The following is a 19677-nucleotide window of genomic DNA, read 5'->3' on the forward strand; positions in this document are numbered from 1 at the left end:
GCTTTTGTTTCTATTTCTGATTCTGTTTTGCATGATTAGTTTTAGTAAAAAAAAAAAAAAATCTAGCATCCACATACCATGTGCATGTCTTTTAAATGTACACGCTTCATTCAAAGACTGCATTTCCAAAAAGGAGCTGACAGTTTCAGGAAATCCCCACTAATATGTGCCCAGTGAGTCACTTAGAATTACAAGAGAACATTTCTTTTAAGCTAAAGTTTTATCCTTCCATCTCATTTGGGCAAATCCATTCAGATGATGTCCAGATTCTAGAAGAATCACATTCCAAAATTTAGCAAATTCTATATCTCTTTAATTCACACTAAGAATTGGTGCAAATTACAGTTCGGATCTGTATATGGACAGGCCAGTAAGTACCTACAGACAGGAGCAAAGTCACTTATGTCAGGAGCCTAAGAAATTCCAGCATAAAAGCAAACTGTGCTGATATAGGATGGCCTAGAAGAGAAGAACACCAACCATCACATCTGCCTCGCCAATGCTCAGTTTGAAATATACTTCTCCGTAACCCTGCAGGATGACTACCAGGCACCAGTTGCCCAGTTCTTGGAAAAGCTGGAATTGTAGTACATTTTTAGCTTGGTGTTCTGCAATTATGTCTTCAAGCTTAACAATATTAAATCCATTTTAAAGGTCCCATTCACCAGCAGGAACTGCTGGATGCTACACAAAGTAGATCTCTGCAGCAGCTTCTTCTATTCCTGGTACAAGGACAGCTAATCCATGGAGAAACGGTTTGCTAATAGTTTACGACATGGTGATTTAGAGCAAACCAAGAGTAAGAGCATTTTATCTTAACGTAAAACTGCAACAGTTCAATATTGCATTCATAAGTGGCATCTGTGCACAGGACAGATAGCTATGGCAGTAATCTCAGCTATCCCGAGCTATGCCACTTCTCCTCACCGATTACAGTTTGTAGAGAATTACGCTTGAGCGAATAATTTCCACAAAATCCTTTGAAAACAGCTATTCTTAAAAGGTTTGCATTATTTCTATATAATCTGCTCTACCACTACAGGAAACTGGAAACTTGACCAGTCTTGTCTGGCCTCTGCTAGGTTTGCACATAGTGCAAGTCTCAACAGATTGCTAGTCTGTTGCATACGTACTTGCAAATACTATTTTTATTTTAAAGCCAGATATATCAGTATGTCTCTACTAAATCACAGAAGAATTCTGTGACTGCTTTGTATTGTTTTTATGTATAAATCCTTCAAATTATGCAATAAACTTAAAATGTTTTTATTAGCCTTTTCCTGCACACATATTTAACAAAATCTACTTAGAATTACTCTTGTAACTTCAAACTCCAATTGAGCAATATCTCAGGAAAATAGTATCTGCAGATTACCAAACAGCATGCTTCTGTTCAGAGAGAGAACAGAACTGACGTTGTGGAAATACTTAAGGGGACCTTATGTGCAAAACCACTAAATCCGTGGAAGCTCATTCTTTGAGAAATGTTACTTTTGTCGTTAAGAAAAGGACTTCTGTGAAACAAATACTTACATTCTCAAGAGCATTTAACTGAGTAATTAAGTAGATAGTTATGAGGCAAGGTATTTACAACGATCCTTGAAGAGTATTCTATTAAGAAGGCTTAGGGTAAGGTAAAGGGATCTGCATCTGTCTTCTCTAATCAGAAAATGTTTTGTTTTCCACCTAACTGTATTTATTAAAAAATAAATTAAAAAATATCATAAAGAATGAATGCTGAAGTCCTCAGTGCTGCTGTATAGGAGCCTTAGGATAAGCCTTTGATTCAGAAGCCAAGTTTCTTTTCTTCTAAATATGTTGTTTTGAAGCATGGTTATATTGAGGTAGTTCCAGATACCAAGTTCTGCAGAGCATAACGAACAAAATAGGTGGGAGGAGAGAGACAAATCTCAATTGAACAAGAAGGACTGAAAAGTATAGTCGAGGCTGAAACTATCAAGGAGTGACAACATGCCCTGAAGAACTTAGGAAGTTACTCAATAAAAGGTCGTATCTCAGAGAAGGTAACAGTGCCCTGAGGCTGGTACCTGACATGGTATTTTCTGGCTAAGAATTCACATTCTTAACCATTATTTCTCGGGCATATCACATGAACCCTCACTACAGAGCTTCAGAACAAGCCAACCAGTTATAACTCCTCCACTATATATGAGTAATTTCAACAGAGATTAAGAACTTTGATGGAATTTACTTTTACCATACCTTTGGCACATATTTTCAGTATCATATCTATACATGAGTCTCCTTCCTGTAAGAGGTAGTTACAGCCTTAGCAACACTACTTTTGTGTTTAACATACAACACAGTTACACAGAGAAATATAACAGATACAAGGATAACAGAACATTTCATAAACTTCAACATCAATCCTGAAGGAGGTTTTCCCATTCTTGGGCTGGTCTGAAGATTTTCTCTACACCAATACAAGCAACCATTCCATACTGGAGATGATTTTCTTTCACTGGAATAATTGCACTAGAAGAACTCCAGCAGTGCACAAAGCAGCAGTGGTACAGGAATGTTTTATATTGAGATTGCTCATGTCACCTCCCCTTTAGAAGTAACTACAAAAGTGAAAAGCACATTCTCGACTCATCGTATCCACAATGGAACGGTACTTAGAAACATAAAACTGCAAAGGAATACCCTCAAACAATCCTAGAATTCTTCAAACTTCTTCAAAGACCCAAAAGTCCCAAAGCCTTAAAAATCTACCCTGTTCTAGAGAAAGAGGGCTCTGGGGCAACACTAATGCTCCAAGTCTCTTCATCTTACAGAAGATGACCAAAAAAAACCCTACAACCAAACCAGCCACTGGTTCTTTGCTAACTGAGTAGAAGGGAAAAAAAAAAAAAATATCTTTCCCAATGCCACATCTAATAATGGTTTTAACTTGGACCATGGCAACAAGGCATATTAATCACGCACTTAAGATTTTCCAGCTCTATGAGGAACACTACTATGCCATTTGGGTTTAAAAAATTTTTTGCATATAGACAGATCTGGAGTGTGCCCGCATTGAGTTATTCTGTTTAGCCCTTTATTCCTCGGGTAATTTTTAACATTTAAGATAACATAGGTGGTGTTTCACTCAAAATCCTACAATGACATTCCAAAATTTGCCAGAGGACTCCCTGTTCACAAATGTGAAGTAATGCAGACTGGGATGTCTTCAATTGTTTTCTCTTATTTGAATCAGAAAGGAGCAGTCGAGTAGTTTTCAATCCAGCTTTTGCATGAGCCTCCCCAAGACCAAGTCCTGTACCTTGCTTTTTTGCAGACGATGAATTCCAGAGATCTGTCCTTTGCTTCTTCTTCTGATTACTGTTATCCAGATGAATATGTACCTGAAGGAAAATAACAGAAACACTTTTAGAGATGGCTACAGAAATGAACTTGCACTTAATCCCTCAAACAAGCTAGCCCATATTAAGGGTAGTTAACGTAATTAGTGTCGCTTTTATAGTGTTAGTAAGGTCGTATTATTTCCTGTCTGTCTTTCCTATTTTGTTTCCAGTCTTTCATAACGTATCTAACAAGGAGCAAAGAAGTATATCACCGTTTAACCAGCCATTTTGAGTCAGTTTCTGGGAGCAGCTTTTCATGGGCTGCCCTGAGCAGAGACAAAGAACCCAATTATTTGGGTATTGTTCACCAGAATAAAACACACACACCAGAAAAAAAAAATTATTGTGTTAGAAAGACTTGCTTCATTTGGCGACAAAAATAGTATCATGCCTTAAACTTAATATGAAAGTTACCATTTATCTAAAAAACCAGCCCTGTTCCTAAAATTCATTATAGCATCACAGCCCGTAAATCCCAAACTCTAAATAAATTATAACGACTTTGGGGGGGAGGTTCAGTGGCTCTACTGTAATTCCTTGGTAATAGGCTAAACTAAAGTCAAGAGAACAGATTATTGGAAGAACACATCAATTCCTGCATAATGTGCAGTATCAAAGTTTTCAATAATTCACATTTGCTGCACTTTCCTAATTTCATTTTAGAGTTTCTTTAAAAATTAATGTGCAACTCCCCTTTTTCCTTGGAACCTAAAACTAACCACAGTTCCTTTGTTGTTGTTTCGGGGGTTTTTTTTGATTTGTGGGGGGTTTTTTTTTTTTGGTTTGGTTTGGTATGTTTTTTCTGGAAGAACTTACATATCCTCCCTGTAATCAACATTGTTTGCTATACTATCCACATCCTTCTGAGTCTTGGATACAGTAAGTACAGACATTAAATGCCAGTGAGGAAAAATGTAGAACACAAAGTATCCCATACCTTATAATATTTAGATATCGACTGATGTGGCATGAAACCTGTTGTGCCTTCTGGAGGATCAATGTTGAATACTGTCTGGAAAATGGATGTAAACGAACGGAAAGATTTAACAACTGTTTCCAGCAAAATCCCTAATGTATCTTTGCACTGAGAAGTATCTCCACAGAAGTTACTGTTGTGATAACCTTAAATATATGTCCTTGCTCCTGTTATTAAATAAAGACAGAGAATCTTGAATAAATACATTTTTTACAGGCAATCCCTGCTGACCACATGGCTTTCTCACTGTTCCAAAAAATGCAAGCCAGTATCTAAATATATTCAAACTACGTAAGTGACAGTATTATTATTCACTCTGTTCATGACTTCTGGCTGTGGATAAACATAAACACACTACACATGCAGGAGATCACAGAGTCACAACTGAGTGTAAAAGAATTCCCTTAGTTTAAAATTTCAGCCATGATACCCTACACTAATAATACTCTGCTTAGAAAAAAAGAGTTGTAATCATATCTAGTTGTCCATATATTAAATTAAAAGCTTCTATCAACTCTTCTGCACAAAGTTATGCTTCTTCCCCTTTCCTGTATGTGACATCTTATGACTAAGGGCGATGCTCTTTCAAACATATGGCATTCCAGTGCAACTTCAATGAAAACAGCTGTGGTTCTCAAATATTTATAACCTCTGTTAATTTTTCTAAACAAAATTTCTTCAGATGTTTAAAAAGAATTATCCAAGCTCATAAGAATATCAGCTAGTTGCAATAAGATGTTCTCCAGTCAAAAAAAGTACAATTCCTGGAAATATTAACTTCTGAAAAATAGCCAAAGATAGGGTTACAAAAAGAGTTTTTAGTAAGTGTTCTTCTAAAAGGAAGAAAAAAATTTGTTAGTAATAAAAACAAGCTGGTTATAAATTATGTTTTGAAGACAAGGCTCTGCAACAAGAAAGCACTGTGTTTAACCAACAAAGACTCTGTGACCTAGTCCTACTTAAAAATATCTCAAGATAACAAACTATTACGTGGCAGATGATTTGCAATAACCGTCCATGTGCGTGTCCTCAGCAGCAGCAGAAAAGGGATCTTGGCTTTCAGCAAAAGACTGCTCTTCCAATTCAAATCACCTTTCATTTATCCACAGGCTAAAAGAACACACAGAGACAATTATCCCCAGTCCTGTAGCACACACTAATCTGTGGGCTCCAGTCACTGGGATCAGGAGACCTGGCTTCTACTTCTGAATCTTCTCATCTCTCAGCTGTGAAACCCTGGGAAACTAATTTAAATTAAGCATACCTCACCTTCCCCACAGAAGAACAGTGACACTCACCTTCCAGTACAAATCATTTTGGTATCAGTGTACACAAATTGCTACTACTGTATCAGAACATACATACAGGTTTTGTTGAACCACTGCTATAAAAATGAAATAGCGTGTATGCCACTGCGAATACACCCTCACAAACATCCATGCATTCGATGAGTTCAGTATTGCAAACCTACTAGGACCGTTCAAAACACAGCTAGATAACTTGTCTTTATCACGCAGGTCTGCAAAGTTTGAATACATTTCACTTTTAGTTTTCCACGGGGTGTTATTCTGTGGCGTCCTTTTGGACATGTATGCTGCTCTCCACCAGCATAACAGGTGCAACATGACTTCATACGCTACTTCATACACAAAGCAAGCACAGAAAGTCTCATTAAGTAAGAAAAAATGAATCATCTATAGGAATTACTGTGTTAACTTGAGATGGCTATTCTCCTAGAAGCATCTAATAATGTTTTTTAGGAAAATTTTAAATTATAAAGACTATCCTTTTCTATTAAATTCCAATTCTAGAAGAAGAGGATTCACAATTAAGCTAAGATAGCAAGTAAATTCTTAGGTGAAAAGCAACAATACTGAGTAATTCAAACTTCCTCTTTGTAAGATTTTCTAGCAATGTCTTCTAGCAGGAAGACAACCTGAATGTTGTCAGTAGATTTTGGTACCTATGACAAAATAGACCTGAGCCATTCAAAATAAATAAATAAAATCCAAGACCCAGGATAGGACTTTTAGAGAACATGGCTAAACTCAAATCTAGATTATTTAATCCCTCCTAGTTTACTTAAAAGGGACACTAAAACTATAAACAGTAATAATCTCAGGTAAAGGGAAATGTAAGTGGGAATGCTAAAAATCCTTCAAGTAAAAAGGGAAAACTGAAGTACATAGTCGGTACCGCACCCAGATAGAAGAGAATTTCATTACAAGTCTTCTAACAAGTGTTCTGGAAATAAGCAAGAATATAGAGGAAGAAAAAAAGAGTTCATTTGCTGCTGACAAATGCAGAGCTGGACACAGAATTCACTTTTCAGATTAAATAAATTGCTGTGTTCTTCCTCATTTTTGCTTTTGCATAGATTTTACTCTCCTCCTGCCTGTGTTTCCATTATTTTATCACCTTTTTTGACACTCCTGTGCTTCCTAAAAACATAGATTACACTTGTAAGCAGCACATATTCCAGAAGAAAGATCTATGACATCAAGGATTTCTGAAAAAGTCTGGCAGCTAATCTATTAGGCAGGCTACCAGTGAGTAGAACAAAACCAGAGAACTACAAGGAGACTGAACATTGCCAGCCACCGCAGACTTTAACGTTATGGAATTTCTTGCATCAGTGGCGGAATTATAATTTTTAATTAAAAAAATAATAATAATTAAAAAATCATTAGACCAAGACAGAAAAGCAATGATTAACACACGTTAAAATGTCATTATTATCACCCACCTACTACAGATGGGGGGAAGAGACCTTTTTGATCAAAACAACCCACAAATATTTGGGAAGTAAAGGCCTTATTTCACTGTCAGGAAAAGATCTAATTCAACCTGACACCCAGTAACCCAGGCCATGATGATGCTCTGAAATCACCAAGTTCTGGGAATACAATGAACTTAATCCCAAGCGTCAGCAGATTTTCCAATATGTAATGCTACAGCTAAGATGCTATTTTGTTTGAACTTTAAGTTGTCCAAACATTACCCTCTTTTTGAGTATCACTCAAGAATATTAGAGCTTTGGTCAACTTCAGAGAGAAGCTAGAAATCGAGCTTCAGGCCACTGGCCCACTGAACCCTGTAATTTCACAGGGCCCAGGTTTTTCATAATTGATGTTTTGCAAGTGCACAACAGGGAGAAGACTGACAGCACCACATGGATACCCACAAGTGTCACATTCAGTTCCTGTGGCACTGAAAAGATTTTTATTTTACAGATCCCTTAATTTAATAATTAAATGAAAAAATACAGTTAAATTATCTTTTGTTTGCTTTTTTCCCTTAGCCTGTCCTGTTAGTTCATGAGAAGGTCTCATTATCCCAAACATTGCTGTTAGAGAGTAAACAGCTCAATAACCCAGCTCCACCTGGTGGAGGCTAAAACCAGACAAATTTAAATCGAGCATCTCCAAAAAGGGACATCAAAACTGTAAAAGAACAACCTGGGTAAAAGCCAAAGCAGACCATCCCATTAGGCAGCAGCTTTCTCCTCAAAAACCCGTAGACTTCCATCGCTGCACAAGTGTACATACAATCAAGAATAAAATGGATCCAATGTCATTCCCCATTTTTTTAAACCAACTCTTCTATCCTTCAGATGTATATAGAAGCAGCGTTAATTATTTACCTGGATAATATCTGAGAGCTTATGCAATCCAGATGTATTGACAAATATCCCAGTACCTGGAGAGAATAACACATGATTACTTTTACAACACAAATATACATCCATTTGTATATATCCATATCTTATCTGAACAGCACAACGCTCTGAATGCAATGACTTGAAAATATTATCTGAAACAAATAAATTATTTCAAGTTTTTCATCATTATTCAAGATGCAAGGAGAAACATAAAACTGGCATTCCAAAGGAAGCTTCATGCCTCTGAGACATTGGGAAGCTGTCATCTGAGACAATTACATAAACTTCTTAAGGTTCCTCTACATTAAAAATTGGAAAGAAGATAATTAAAACAAAGATAAGCACGCTTAAACTGTTTGGTTACTTTTTCAAAAGCTTACACAACTAATATTGGTCTCATGAAAAAAAGAATAGAAAACTGACCATCCCGTTACGCAGAGGGACAAAACTAACCTTTGCTACAGCCATAAATAGCCCTTTACAATCACCTTCAAGCTTCTAGTATGCTTAAAACAGTGACTACAGAGAAGCAGTTAAAAGAACATATGAAATATACTGATGATGAGAATTTGACCACGGAAATGATAAACAGACAAACCTGTTAAGCCAGAGTGCAAACAGCCTAAAAGGAGAAAGATGCTGGGGAAAAAAAGGAAGGATAGATGTGTTCTCAAAGGATGCACTTGCAGAAGTGACAGCCTATATTCTAGTCTCCATGGAGTGGGCATGCTCTCTTCAATGCTTTTACTGAAGAGTCTGCTAGTAAGAACTAACTAAATCATTTTCTTAGCACATGTAGAAGTTGGAGATTTCTCTTTGAGGAAGGGCAAATTCAGAACAAGATGTTGATAGACAGCAGAACAGAAGCTTGCTAAATCAAGAAAAAACCCACATTATGTGATTCCCAAGACTCCTGTTTCATAACTCCATGACCAGGGAAGAACTCAAGACACTAAAAGCACCATCAGCAAAACGTCAACAAGCTCCACCCCACAATCCTTCTGGTTTGGGAGAAAAATAGTGTTGTATGCAGAAATCCTCTACGTATGCACATGTATGTACACACCTATGTTGGTACACGCTCAGGTTTTGACATAAAGCGGTTCTTAAAGCTAAGACATGGACAGACATAAAACGTGTTTCCCAGCAGAGGACCTCGCAGCAAGTCGTAATAAAATACACAGGTCCTCAGGGTCAGATTTTAGCTTTTAAAAGCTTTGTAATTTAAATCTAAACAAAAAAGCCTTTCTCCTCCTCTCCCCGAACAATGCAAACTTCCAATTACTTACATTACAGAGAAAAGTCTGAGTGAAACAACAAACAAACTTACGGCCTGAAAGAAACTGTAAAATCTGCTCTAGTGACTCCAAGAGTGAGGATTTGGTCTGGAATGTTATTTGGGCCTCTGCAAACAGATCAAAGATGTAGCTGCAATTTACAAAGAAAAAGCACAAATGGGTAAACACTGTAAATAATCATATGGACACAATTACTGCTACGCTTTTATAACAACAACAGTTTCACCATCTAGTAGCAAAACATGTTCTTGTCTCCATGAGAAAGAAAAAATTACAGGAATAAAAATAAGTATTTGGTTATAAAGACAGCAGACAACATTGACATGACAGAAAGCATATTGACCACATCCTTCCCATTTTCTGTCATTTCTCTACAACATACAATACGTATTAATTTAGAAACAGATTTGCATGCAATTTCCATGATTTCTTTACAACGTACAATATGCATTAGTTTAGAAATAGACTTAGAGAGCTCTGAGGTACCTCAAACCAAATCACTGCAGCACTAGTGCCTCTGTTCAAATCATGACGCAAAATTGAAAAAAGCACAGTGAGGAGTTTCTTCTAGCTCAGAATACCCGATAGGCATACACAGAGCATAGGATTTTCCACTCTTGAAACACTTTGAACAGGAGTTCCACCAGAAATAATGATTACTACAGAAAGGGGATTTAAGGAAACCCAAAACCTTGAATACATACTATTCCCAGAAACTAGAATAGTACTACCAGTCCTAACAGCTGACCCAGTTTCACCCGGGTCTAGAATTGCTGTACTTTTAACATGTAAACATATTAACGAGAAGAAATCTACCTTCCCTCTTTGGTGACTCCACTGTCATTCAGTGGCAGCTCCACTGCATCAATAGCACTTTCTAGCTGAAGAAGAATTTCTTTAAGAGAACCAAGAGAGAAGAAAGTTAGGGTTCACAGAAACTCCCTTCTGGGACACATCTAAGCCTCTTTTTCAAATGTACCTTATTACAAAGGCTATTACCAGCAACCTAGCTGTTTTCTTGATTCTGTAAACAAATCAAAATGATCAAAAACAATATCCTAGATATCATCTCTAAATATTCATATTCAGGTTTAAGAACTTCTATGACCTCAGTTCTTAGATGAAGCTTAAGTTTTCAGCTAAATGTTAAACTCTTCTCTATAGATGGGGAAAGTTGTGTTCTTGGAAATGCTTTGTAAACATGAGACATCTCAAGCTCTTGCTTTAACTTTATGTAGCTTTATTTAACTTTATGCTGTTCTTACAGCAGAATGATGCAACTAAAACAATTCCAGCATACTGACAAGATTAGAAAACAAGGGAACTTCTAGCAAAGAATGAAGTGACACATTCATGTGCTAAATCTCTCATCTTCCTGGGAAAAAACTGTAATTAAACATTCCACAAAATTCTCTGAAAAAGAGACGACAAACTTCCATGAATTTCTCAGTTATGAGCAATGTCTACAGAAATGCTACAGGAACCTGATTTATAGTTGTTGACCTTTTGAAACTGTTTCAACAACAATTTTCAACAACATAAAAAATAACCTTACTCTTTATCTTTGCTATATCTTCAAGTTCCATGTTCAGTCCTGTTGAAGAAAGGAAAGATTTCAAAAAGGATGTTTCATGTCTGTTTCATTCCTAGTTTCTTTATGGCTTTTCAGAAATTATGGATATGAAGGTAAGAACTGTGTATATGGAAAGACATCTTCTGTATTCCACTCACTGTTTTCTTTCATGACCCCTCACATCACATTGGTTTAGCCACATCTTTTCATGTTTGTCTGGCAGTGATTACTAATTAACAATAATTAATTTACTAATGAGTGTAAATTTTCCAGAAACTGTTAGGTAAAGTTATTTTCCAGTTCTTGGTAGTGGCACCCTATAATCCCAGTGAAGCAGTGGTTTGTGGTTGTCAACACACCTGAATTGGCCAACTCCATACTGAATTCAGCATTTATTTCATTCTGTTGAACTACTTTGGCTTGTTCTTCCAGTACAACATTTATAGCATCCATTGCCGAAGCCAAATCATAGGGTGTCAAGTCAAAAGAAGATGATTCCTCACACAACTTCTCCTAAAATATAAGGAATGGAAGCATTATTTGGACTGCTCAGAGTGCTACTTGCTCAGGCAATTTCATAGATGATAAAGACCAGATGACCAGGCTTGATTTCATTTCTGATCTCCAGCTCAGGCCAGAGGACGTTTTATAAACACCTGAAGACTTTGACTATTACTAGGCATCCTTTTTTTGGAAATGCAGAACAGATTTTGCCTCTTCCACATTATCAACATTCTACCATTCTCATCTAGTAGCAAATCACTGTCATCAGTAAGATCCCTTTTGTTTTTAATAGGTGTCACCTCCTCCGTGTTCTTAGTGTTGCTGCTAATAGATTTTTCTTGACATCCTTTTGTTTCTCCCACGCAGTTCCCAAATAGCTTGCTGTCTGACGACAAATTGTTCAAATAGCAAATTTTTTAGTTAGAGAATCAGTTTGTCCTTCGAAAGAGCTACTTCCTGGTCCCTTCACATTCTTAGGAAATACTCGTATCTCTATATTTGCTCGTATGACATGGTCCTTGCCCCGCATGACCCTGCATTCACAGATGGGGGCATGGAAAAAAAAGGGAAGGAAAAAAAAAAAAAAAAAAGCAGTAACATGCATATTATTCATATGTAAAATTTGGGCCAAAATGTATGCCAGAACAAATATGCCAATAGAACAAACACTATTGTAGAGAAGGAAGGAAACGTTCTATTAAAAAAAAAAAAGCACAATGGTTTGAACACTCACCAAACCGACAAGTTTGACAAAACTCTATGACCTTGAAAAATAATTCACATATTGTTTTGTCACAAATTTTTCATTCACGAAAAGAATCATCTTCCCTGAGGAATGAAGAGAAATAGTAAGGACTAACCTACACAAAAATATGACTGCAATAGCTATGAAGAAATAAGTTATAAAGAAAAAAATGTTGAACTAGCTGCATGTGTAAACAATTTAATCAGAAAGAAATCAATAATTTTATTTCAGAGTAATTACCAAGTTTCCACATATTAACCTGGAACAGACAGTACCACGGGAGAACTATTGCAAAATGAGTAGTTCTAGAATAGCTGTTCCCGTTGCATGCAGGCATCAATTAATATTTTTAAAACACTACAAATGGAAAAAAAAAAACCAGAATCCAAACAACTATGACTGGATTTCCACCCATATTTCAACAGAAAAAAAGGTGTTCTGATGAAAGGAGCACATACTGGACGCAATTCTGCGACTATCTCTAGTCAAACATAGCACACCCTCCGGTGGCCTGTTTACTGAAAGAACATGCAATCAGAAAACAAACTTTGCAGCTGTTTAGCAGAAATCCCACTGGGAGGTTCATGCAGTAGAAAAAAGGGACATATTTCAAATGTTCCTTTGCATTTCATTATTTAGGCAAAGGGCTGCAGTTTCGAGCCAACTAAGAGGAAAATCTCATAATGCAACATTTTTTTTTTCTTTTTTTCTCTATGAGTGAAGACTTGGAAATATTACAAGAGTCACATTTGCCATCTACTGCACTTGGAGAGCTGATGCAGCTGAGCTTCAAGAATGGATCTTTCATGATTTCTGGAAGAGAACTCTCCAAACAAGAAAACAAGCGCCTCATAAATTTGGAGAATTTCTTCACCCTTCAGGAAGAAACTATCACCTTGTAGAAAATCACAGTAGTGTCAAAGGATTGTTAATTAAACTACAAAGCTTTAACTGTCACAGAAACAAGAAATATTCATGATAATGAATATTAACAACTGAAATAGCTGAGTACAGATTTTACAGACTGTTTGTAATAGGGCATGGGTCTGTTGTTCTCTTTGGGTGAAGTTTGAAAAATGGCAACAAACCAGAAACAACTTACCACATTGTGAGCTTCATCAAGTATTACCACAGTCCCCTTCAGGTCTAAGTTGTGCGCTCTCCGGCTCTAAAAGACGAAGAAGAGAATGAGGGAATGGACAAAAAGGTCACAGATTTGATTGACTGAGAAATTGGCTCATGAGACAAATTTGGGTTTCATGTATTTTAAATACTTTTTTTTTTTTTGAAAACAGCAAGTAATCACTGTGGCTACCTAATATATAAACCACAGAATTGTGTTCTTTGGAAATTAAGGTGATAAAATGCATCATGTAAAAGTTTATGGAGGTTTCAACTTACACTGTAATAAAGAAAACAAACAGTTGTACCTTACTAGGATACACAAGTTTATCAGAATTAATTTCAGTCACTATTTTTGCTGACAGGGATCTGGGAGGAGTGCGGTGCGAAGCAGGGGGACTTGCCTTGTTTTTACAAATTCATGCTTGTGTCATCTTTACAAGAAGTGGATGCTCTGAAAACTCCCCTGACAGTACCAGATCACATAACTTCATTTTACAATGCTTCTTTGCTTAAGGTGGTCAGAGATTGTTTTTAAGTTTTATTTTTTTTTTTAATTTATTAAACATTTGGTCTTTTTGTCTTTTGTAGCAGTGGAATGTAATCTGGCTTTTACTATAATTCATTAATTACTCCAAGTTGCATGAAGATGTCAGCAGATTTGTTTCCTAAACAGAGTTTTCAAAGGTTTCATTTTCTATCCATGAAGTATGGACAACTTATTTTAACAGCTTTTCTTTTTTTTTTTTACAAAGCCAGAATTTATTTCCAAGAGAGATGTCCAATCTCTATAGAAAAAGTTTCCTTATTCTAGAAATCATGTAGCTGGCTGCAGAAACAAAAATGTCTCAGAATGCACACAAAAATACTGCATAGTATGTGACTGAAAATTTGTATTCAGGAGGTGAATATCACCAAACAACACGGGCATCACATCCTGCAAAGCTAATTCTATAAATATAGCAACACCTCAAACAAGAAAAGAAAAAAGAAAATATTTAACTGTGAGAAAGAAGAACTTTACAGAGAAAAACACAAAAGGGCATCCTCTATGGCTCTGAATTTGAACTGGGTTTTGACTAGTTTTGAAGTATACCACATAATGCATTCACCTGCTATGCATCAGTTTGTCACAGCTTATCCACTAAAAGCCAATACAAGATAAATAGAAGAACAACTTTTAAACATTTAAAAGCAAAGATATATGTTACCTTCGAGTCTAGTAAATAGTTGTAAGGCATAAAAATAATATCTGCTTGCTGCTTCAGGCTTCGAGAGAGATAATAAGGACAAGCTCTGTTTTGAAAAAAAAAAAGTAGTATGAACTATAAAGTAATACTTGCAGAAATATTAAGAGTGCATTCAAGTACTATGTTTCATACTCTCACGGGTTTTTAATCAACTTCTTAAGGAGTTAAAATTGGCATGTTTAATTTTAGGGCAGATGCTTAGCTCTATTCACACAACGCAAGTAATAGAAGTGTAGAAAATAATACCTAGCTGTGCAGCTCAACAAAACAAAGAAAAAAGAAATTAAAGGAGAAAGAGTGGCATTCATTACTGCATTATCATTTCACCCCTTTAGGCTAGAAGTAAATGCTGCACTAGACTATTTTATCTCAACAAACCAGTCACCTCATCCTCTTAAATCTGAAACAAAACTGCAATATCACTTGTCATGTCAGATGATATGAGCCTCTGCTCAAGCAAGAAATAAAATATTGGTGAGCCTGACTCTGAACTGATTCAGTCTTTACACAAGTAAGGATTGAAATAAATTGCTGTGTGACGAAAACTGCAGTAACAGAAGTTAAGGCTTTAGTACACACATGATTTTGTTGGAAGCTGTCTCTGCAACATATTTAGCCACTCCACTTTACTCTCATCATTGTTCTGCTACTTTAGTGTGTGTCACGTTCATAGCAAGGTATCAATAAAAATGAACAGATAAGTAGTTTTCACAAGTAATGGGGAGGAAGTCAGAAGGGAACATTTACCTGTGCTTGTTTCCATTCTTAACCAAGTCTTCGATATCCATGATTGATTCAACGAGTTCTTTCTCTGTACTCTTTTCTGTGAAAAATTACAACATTACAACCACAGCCTTAGGTAAAAGTATCACATAGATCTTTTGTTATCCCAACCATCAGAGCCATCCACTTCTTAACATTTTATTCTTGAAACAGATTAATGCAGAGCAAAACACACACAAGCGCACAGGCAGACTCTGCCAACTCTTTCAAACTTCTCTACCTGCCTAGCAAATCCCTCCCTCTAAAAATAGGGCTTTACTTCCACAGCTAAACTCACCTTCCACATTGTTATAGAAATGACAAGCACGAGCCATCACTTTCATTCGGCACATGTAGATCTGTAAAAAGCACAGCGTGTCAAGCACTGAAAAGCGTGGTAAGGGGTGAAGAGCTATTACTTTTCTGTAACACCAGCTGATGAATAAATGCTAATCACAGTTCTTCAGTTTTAAAATCATGTGTCCCTCTGTCCACCTTAAATCCACTGAGATGCTCAGAGGAAATTTTGTTATATTTTGCCACTAATATTTTTCAAAACAGTAATCCTTTATATTACTTGTAAAAATAACAAGTAAATCAATCACTGAAGCACTATTTTGAAATTATTGTTGCCCTTGAAAAACACTTAAGTGGCAGATCAGAAATTAAACTGCAAACTATTAACTCTCTCTCATGTTCTACACAATGACATCCTTCTCTGGATGGAAAATACTACCAGAGACACAGAATTAAATTTTGCACTCACATAACTAGAAACTGAAAGTTCCTCAAAACACATTTAGAACTACTATCTTTCCCTACAGCCTCCAGTAGTTAAACGTCAGAGTTAAGAATTACACACGATACGCCAAAACAAAACACCTCCATATTCTCACTGTGCATGCTTTCAAGGCTCTGTTCTCACCTGCATGTGGTTGCTCTCCTGTCGCTTCACTTCAGGATTGATGCAAAGCTGCTCTCTGGAACCCAAAACACATATCTTCGGCCTGTTCAAACAGAATACTCAAAGTTGAAAATAAGGCAAGAAAGAACAACAGAGTTGTTCATGCCTAGATTGGGTATCATATATCAAAAGCGAAAGTTCAGGAAAAATAGATAAGCCTAAAATAAGGGTCAGAATCAGAAACAGTAAGTAAGCTAGTCTGTTTGTAACAGCTATATATGTTATTTGACTTCATGGTACTGTATTTCTGTTGGTAACAGTGGGTGGTAATAAGCAGCAGTTTACAGCAGGAGGTAATGAGTAGCAGCTTACATCATCCACTATACAATCTGGGTTCTGTTATGACAGTTCAGCCAAATAAGCTGGGGCCTGCCATTTATTACAAGCTCTTCCAGAGCTGGCTGTGATTTTTAGAGTAAGGGTATGACAAGGACTAATGCACTGCAAACATTCACAATAATTTTTTTTGGTTATTACAAGGCTGTATCTTTACAAGAAACATATAAAGAAATGATTACTGCCTGTCCAAAGAGCTCAGTCAACACACCGGCACGTCAACAGCTGAAAACTGTGACAAACATTGGTATAGCAAAACCACAGAGTTCTTCATAGATTTACATCAGCCTAAGGAATCCAACTTTGTAATGGCTTCCCACTGCCTTAAGGAAATACCCCAGTTTAAAAAAAAAAAAAAAAAAGGAATTTTAGAAATAAATGTGTGAAGTAAAGAGACAAAAAACAGACCAAATTCAGGAAATTCTATGATCGAAGGAGCTAAGAGAAGCTGTGAAGTATGGAAAAAAAAAACCCAAATCCAACAACAAAGAAATCCAGGTTCTATACATGCACATTAAGAGAACTACATTTCAGTGGATATCAGGTTTTTTATACATACATCCACATAAATTCAAACAATAACTAAACCAGATGGGTGTCTCCACTTTTTCTTTGAACAGGAACACTACCCTAAATCATATTTACCTGTAGACTGTGTTCTTTAATTCGTTAATGACCTGTGTAAGTTGTGAGTGAGTTCTGGAGGCGTAAATTATTTTGGGAATATCAGTGTAATAAGCTGCCAAACAGAGCAGAAAAAAAAGCAGAAAAATGTTATTAGCATGGAAAGAAGAAAGAGATTTTTTCAGCCTCCTTTCCCAGCTGGTACTATGGTAACAGTTTGCCTCGTCGAGACAGTAAGAAATTGTGTCATCTAACTATTCACACACACAAAATGAGCTAAATGAGTTTCTAATGTTCTAAGAAATATGTAAAACACTTTTAAAATCTATAAAAAGGTGTGAAACTGTGCTTCAGCTGCTAAACAATAGCTCCATGACTTTTATAACTACATACTTATTAAAAAAGATAGATAAAAGCAAGTGTTCATTAACATTCCTGTATCGCTCCCACTGAGCACAAAAATCGCAGTACTTACTTGGGATATCAGCATCTGTGGCAGCATTGCCCCAGGATGACATGGGTCTCTCAGGAAACAGTTCCACTCCATTCATACGCTGTGCAATTTTGCGGGCTGAGATAGTATCTTTAAAGTGTTCCCGCCAAGCCAGAGTGGAACACAGCAGGCAGAGGGTCTTTCCTGTGCCTGTAGGACTCTCCAAAATGCCATTTACCTTCTTTAATAAAGAGAAATAAAATAAAAAGGGAAAAAATAAGCAATTTGGAGATTCAACTAGAACAGGTCTTTGCGCAGTACTGAATTTCCTCAGTAAAAAAAAAACAATCACTATCTGGTAAACTGTACCATACGACAGAAACACACTCATACCCCACATAAGGTTGTTATAAATGCACGACTGTAGGACCCTCTAATCAACTTAGCGAGGCTCAATCTAAAACCAAGAGGCAGACATTATTAGCAGAGGAATTCTCCACTCTTAGAGCAACTAGAATGCATCACATTTCAGCATAAAATACATGAAAATATTAGAAGTTATTGGAAAAAACAAACAAAAAAAAAATCCCCAACAAAACCAGAAAGTGACTCAGATTACAGTCTGCCAGTTTCCTTTAGAATTAAGACTATATCCCACATCACAGTTTAGGCAGAAAATTTTCCAAGCACTTGTAAACACTTAGTCCTACTGGATGTTGCAATTTTAAAGTGCATAAAAATACTACAAGTTGCAGAAAATCTAGCACCTGAGCTTGCGCTGCCACGACAATGTTCGTGTTCAATTGCATTGAAAGAATTTCTATATATAACAGGCTTACAACACTTTTACTTTAAAACGAGGAGGTACCAAGCAGGAACCAAGGCACTGCCCGTGACATGGAGGAATGCTGAGCCACGTGGAGAGCCAAAGCTTCCACAACAAGCTTGTTTGATCTCTCAGAAGAACAGGGACCACGGAGATCTGTTAACCAACTCCAAAACAAAGATAACTATTGTAAAAACCATTTTCTTATTTGACATTCAATCAGTAAGATTATCCTGCGGTAGATACAATGATGTATTACACTAATAGTCCAAGGACTAACAATACAAAACCACACCCCAGGTATCTAAGGACAGACTGCACGAACACAGGGACAACTTGCTCAGCTTTTCTTCCTTTTCCCGAGTTAGGCAGAAACATCCTATCCACATCTTTCCTGACTGCCACTTGCACACTTCTGGGTTTTTAATAACTATACAGTAAAATAAAAATACAAGTAAAAGAAAGTCAGAGATTTGGAAAAGGTGGGATACAGACACCGAAAAGTAAACTTGAATTGTGACCATCTCTTTTTAGAGACACCATTTTTTACAGTTAGAAATGAAACACAGTTAGTAAATGAACCGCAACGCCTCCGGGCGAGGCGGCCCTCACCTTCTGCAGACACTCCAGCACCTTGGCCATGTAGGCTTCCTGGCACTCGTAGGGCTGGAAGGGGAAATCCACCGTGACGCCGTTCAGCGTTATCTTGGGCATGTTTCCCGTCAAGAACCTGCAACGAAGCGCAGGCCCGTGGCTTAACCCGCCGGGAGGAGGCTGTGCCGCCGGTGTCACGTAGAGCGACGAACCGGCATCGGGGCAGGTTCACTTGCACACTGAAGTGCCGAAAGGCCCGGCTTTCGCCTCATACTTCCGGACGGGACGTTACCGGCGGACCCGCACCGCAGCCCGGGCGGGAGGCTCACGGGCACTCGGGGCCCGGCCGCGGCGGTGCGGAGGAGCTGGCTCGGCCTGTGGACCAGGACCTCCCGCCCGCTCCGGTGCGGCCCGGTCCGCGTTCCCGGGACCCCCCCCGCCCGCTCCAGCCCGCGTGCCCGGCCCGGCCCGGCCCGGCCCGGCGGCTGTTGCCATGGAAACGCGGGCAGCACAGCAACCCCTCACCTCCCGCTCCGCCGTTCGGAATCCCCGCGCCTGTATCACGTGTCCCCCCCGCCTACCACCTCTCACACGCGGTGCGTAACTTCCGCCGGGCGCTCTCGCGAGAGTTGTGGCGTTGC

General features: G+C 37.7%; 1 protein-coding gene across 8 annotated transcripts in view; it reads right to left on the reverse strand.

Annotated features, from left to right (window-relative positions):
• The window catches only part of RTEL1 (regulator of telomere elongation helicase 1), a 51130-nt gene extending 31519 nt beyond the window's left edge, over nt 1–19611 (reverse strand). For 4 of the 8 annotated variants that reach the window (XM_075166818.1, XM_075166815.1, XM_075166819.1 and 1 more), the window contains exons 1-17: nt 19562–19603; nt 19055–19172; nt 18467–18598; nt 17659–17857; nt 17205–17298; nt 16185–16266; nt 15558–15618; nt 15245–15320; nt 14459–14543; nt 13228–13293; nt 11236–11389; nt 10859–10897; nt 10120–10198; nt 9336–9433; nt 7988–8043; nt 4306–4380; nt 3287–3368 (exon numbers count right to left, since the gene is read on the reverse strand). In XM_075166818.1, the coding sequence (XP_075022919.1) occupies nt 3287–3368; nt 4306–4380; nt 7988–8043; nt 9336–9433; nt 10120–10198; nt 10859–10897; nt 11236–11389; nt 13228–13293; nt 14459–14543; nt 15245–15320; nt 15558–15618; nt 16185–16266; nt 17205–17298; nt 17659–17857; nt 18467–18598; nt 19055–19156 (1480 nt within the window). In that variant the 5' untranslated portion in view covers nt 19157–19172; nt 19562–19603. Of the gene's footprint in view, nt 1–3286; nt 3369–4305; nt 4381–7987; nt 8044–9335; nt 9434–10119; nt 10199–10858; nt 10898–11235; nt 11390–13227; nt 13294–14458; nt 14544–15244; nt 15321–15557; nt 15619–16184; nt 16267–17204; nt 17299–17658; nt 17858–18455; nt 18610–19054; nt 19356–19561 lie in introns of those variants that run through there. The other 4 variants (XM_075166817.1, XM_075166816.1, XM_075166820.1 and 1 more) reach the window with 4 other exon arrangements.
• Nucleotides 19612–19677: the final 66 nt, after the last annotated feature.

Source organism: Calonectris borealis, chromosome 17 (genome assembly GCF_964195595.1).
Source record: "Calonectris borealis chromosome 17, bCalBor7.hap1.2, whole genome shotgun sequence".
In the NCBI taxonomy this organism is placed as follows: Eukaryota; Metazoa; Chordata; class Aves; order Procellariiformes; family Procellariidae; genus Calonectris; species Calonectris borealis.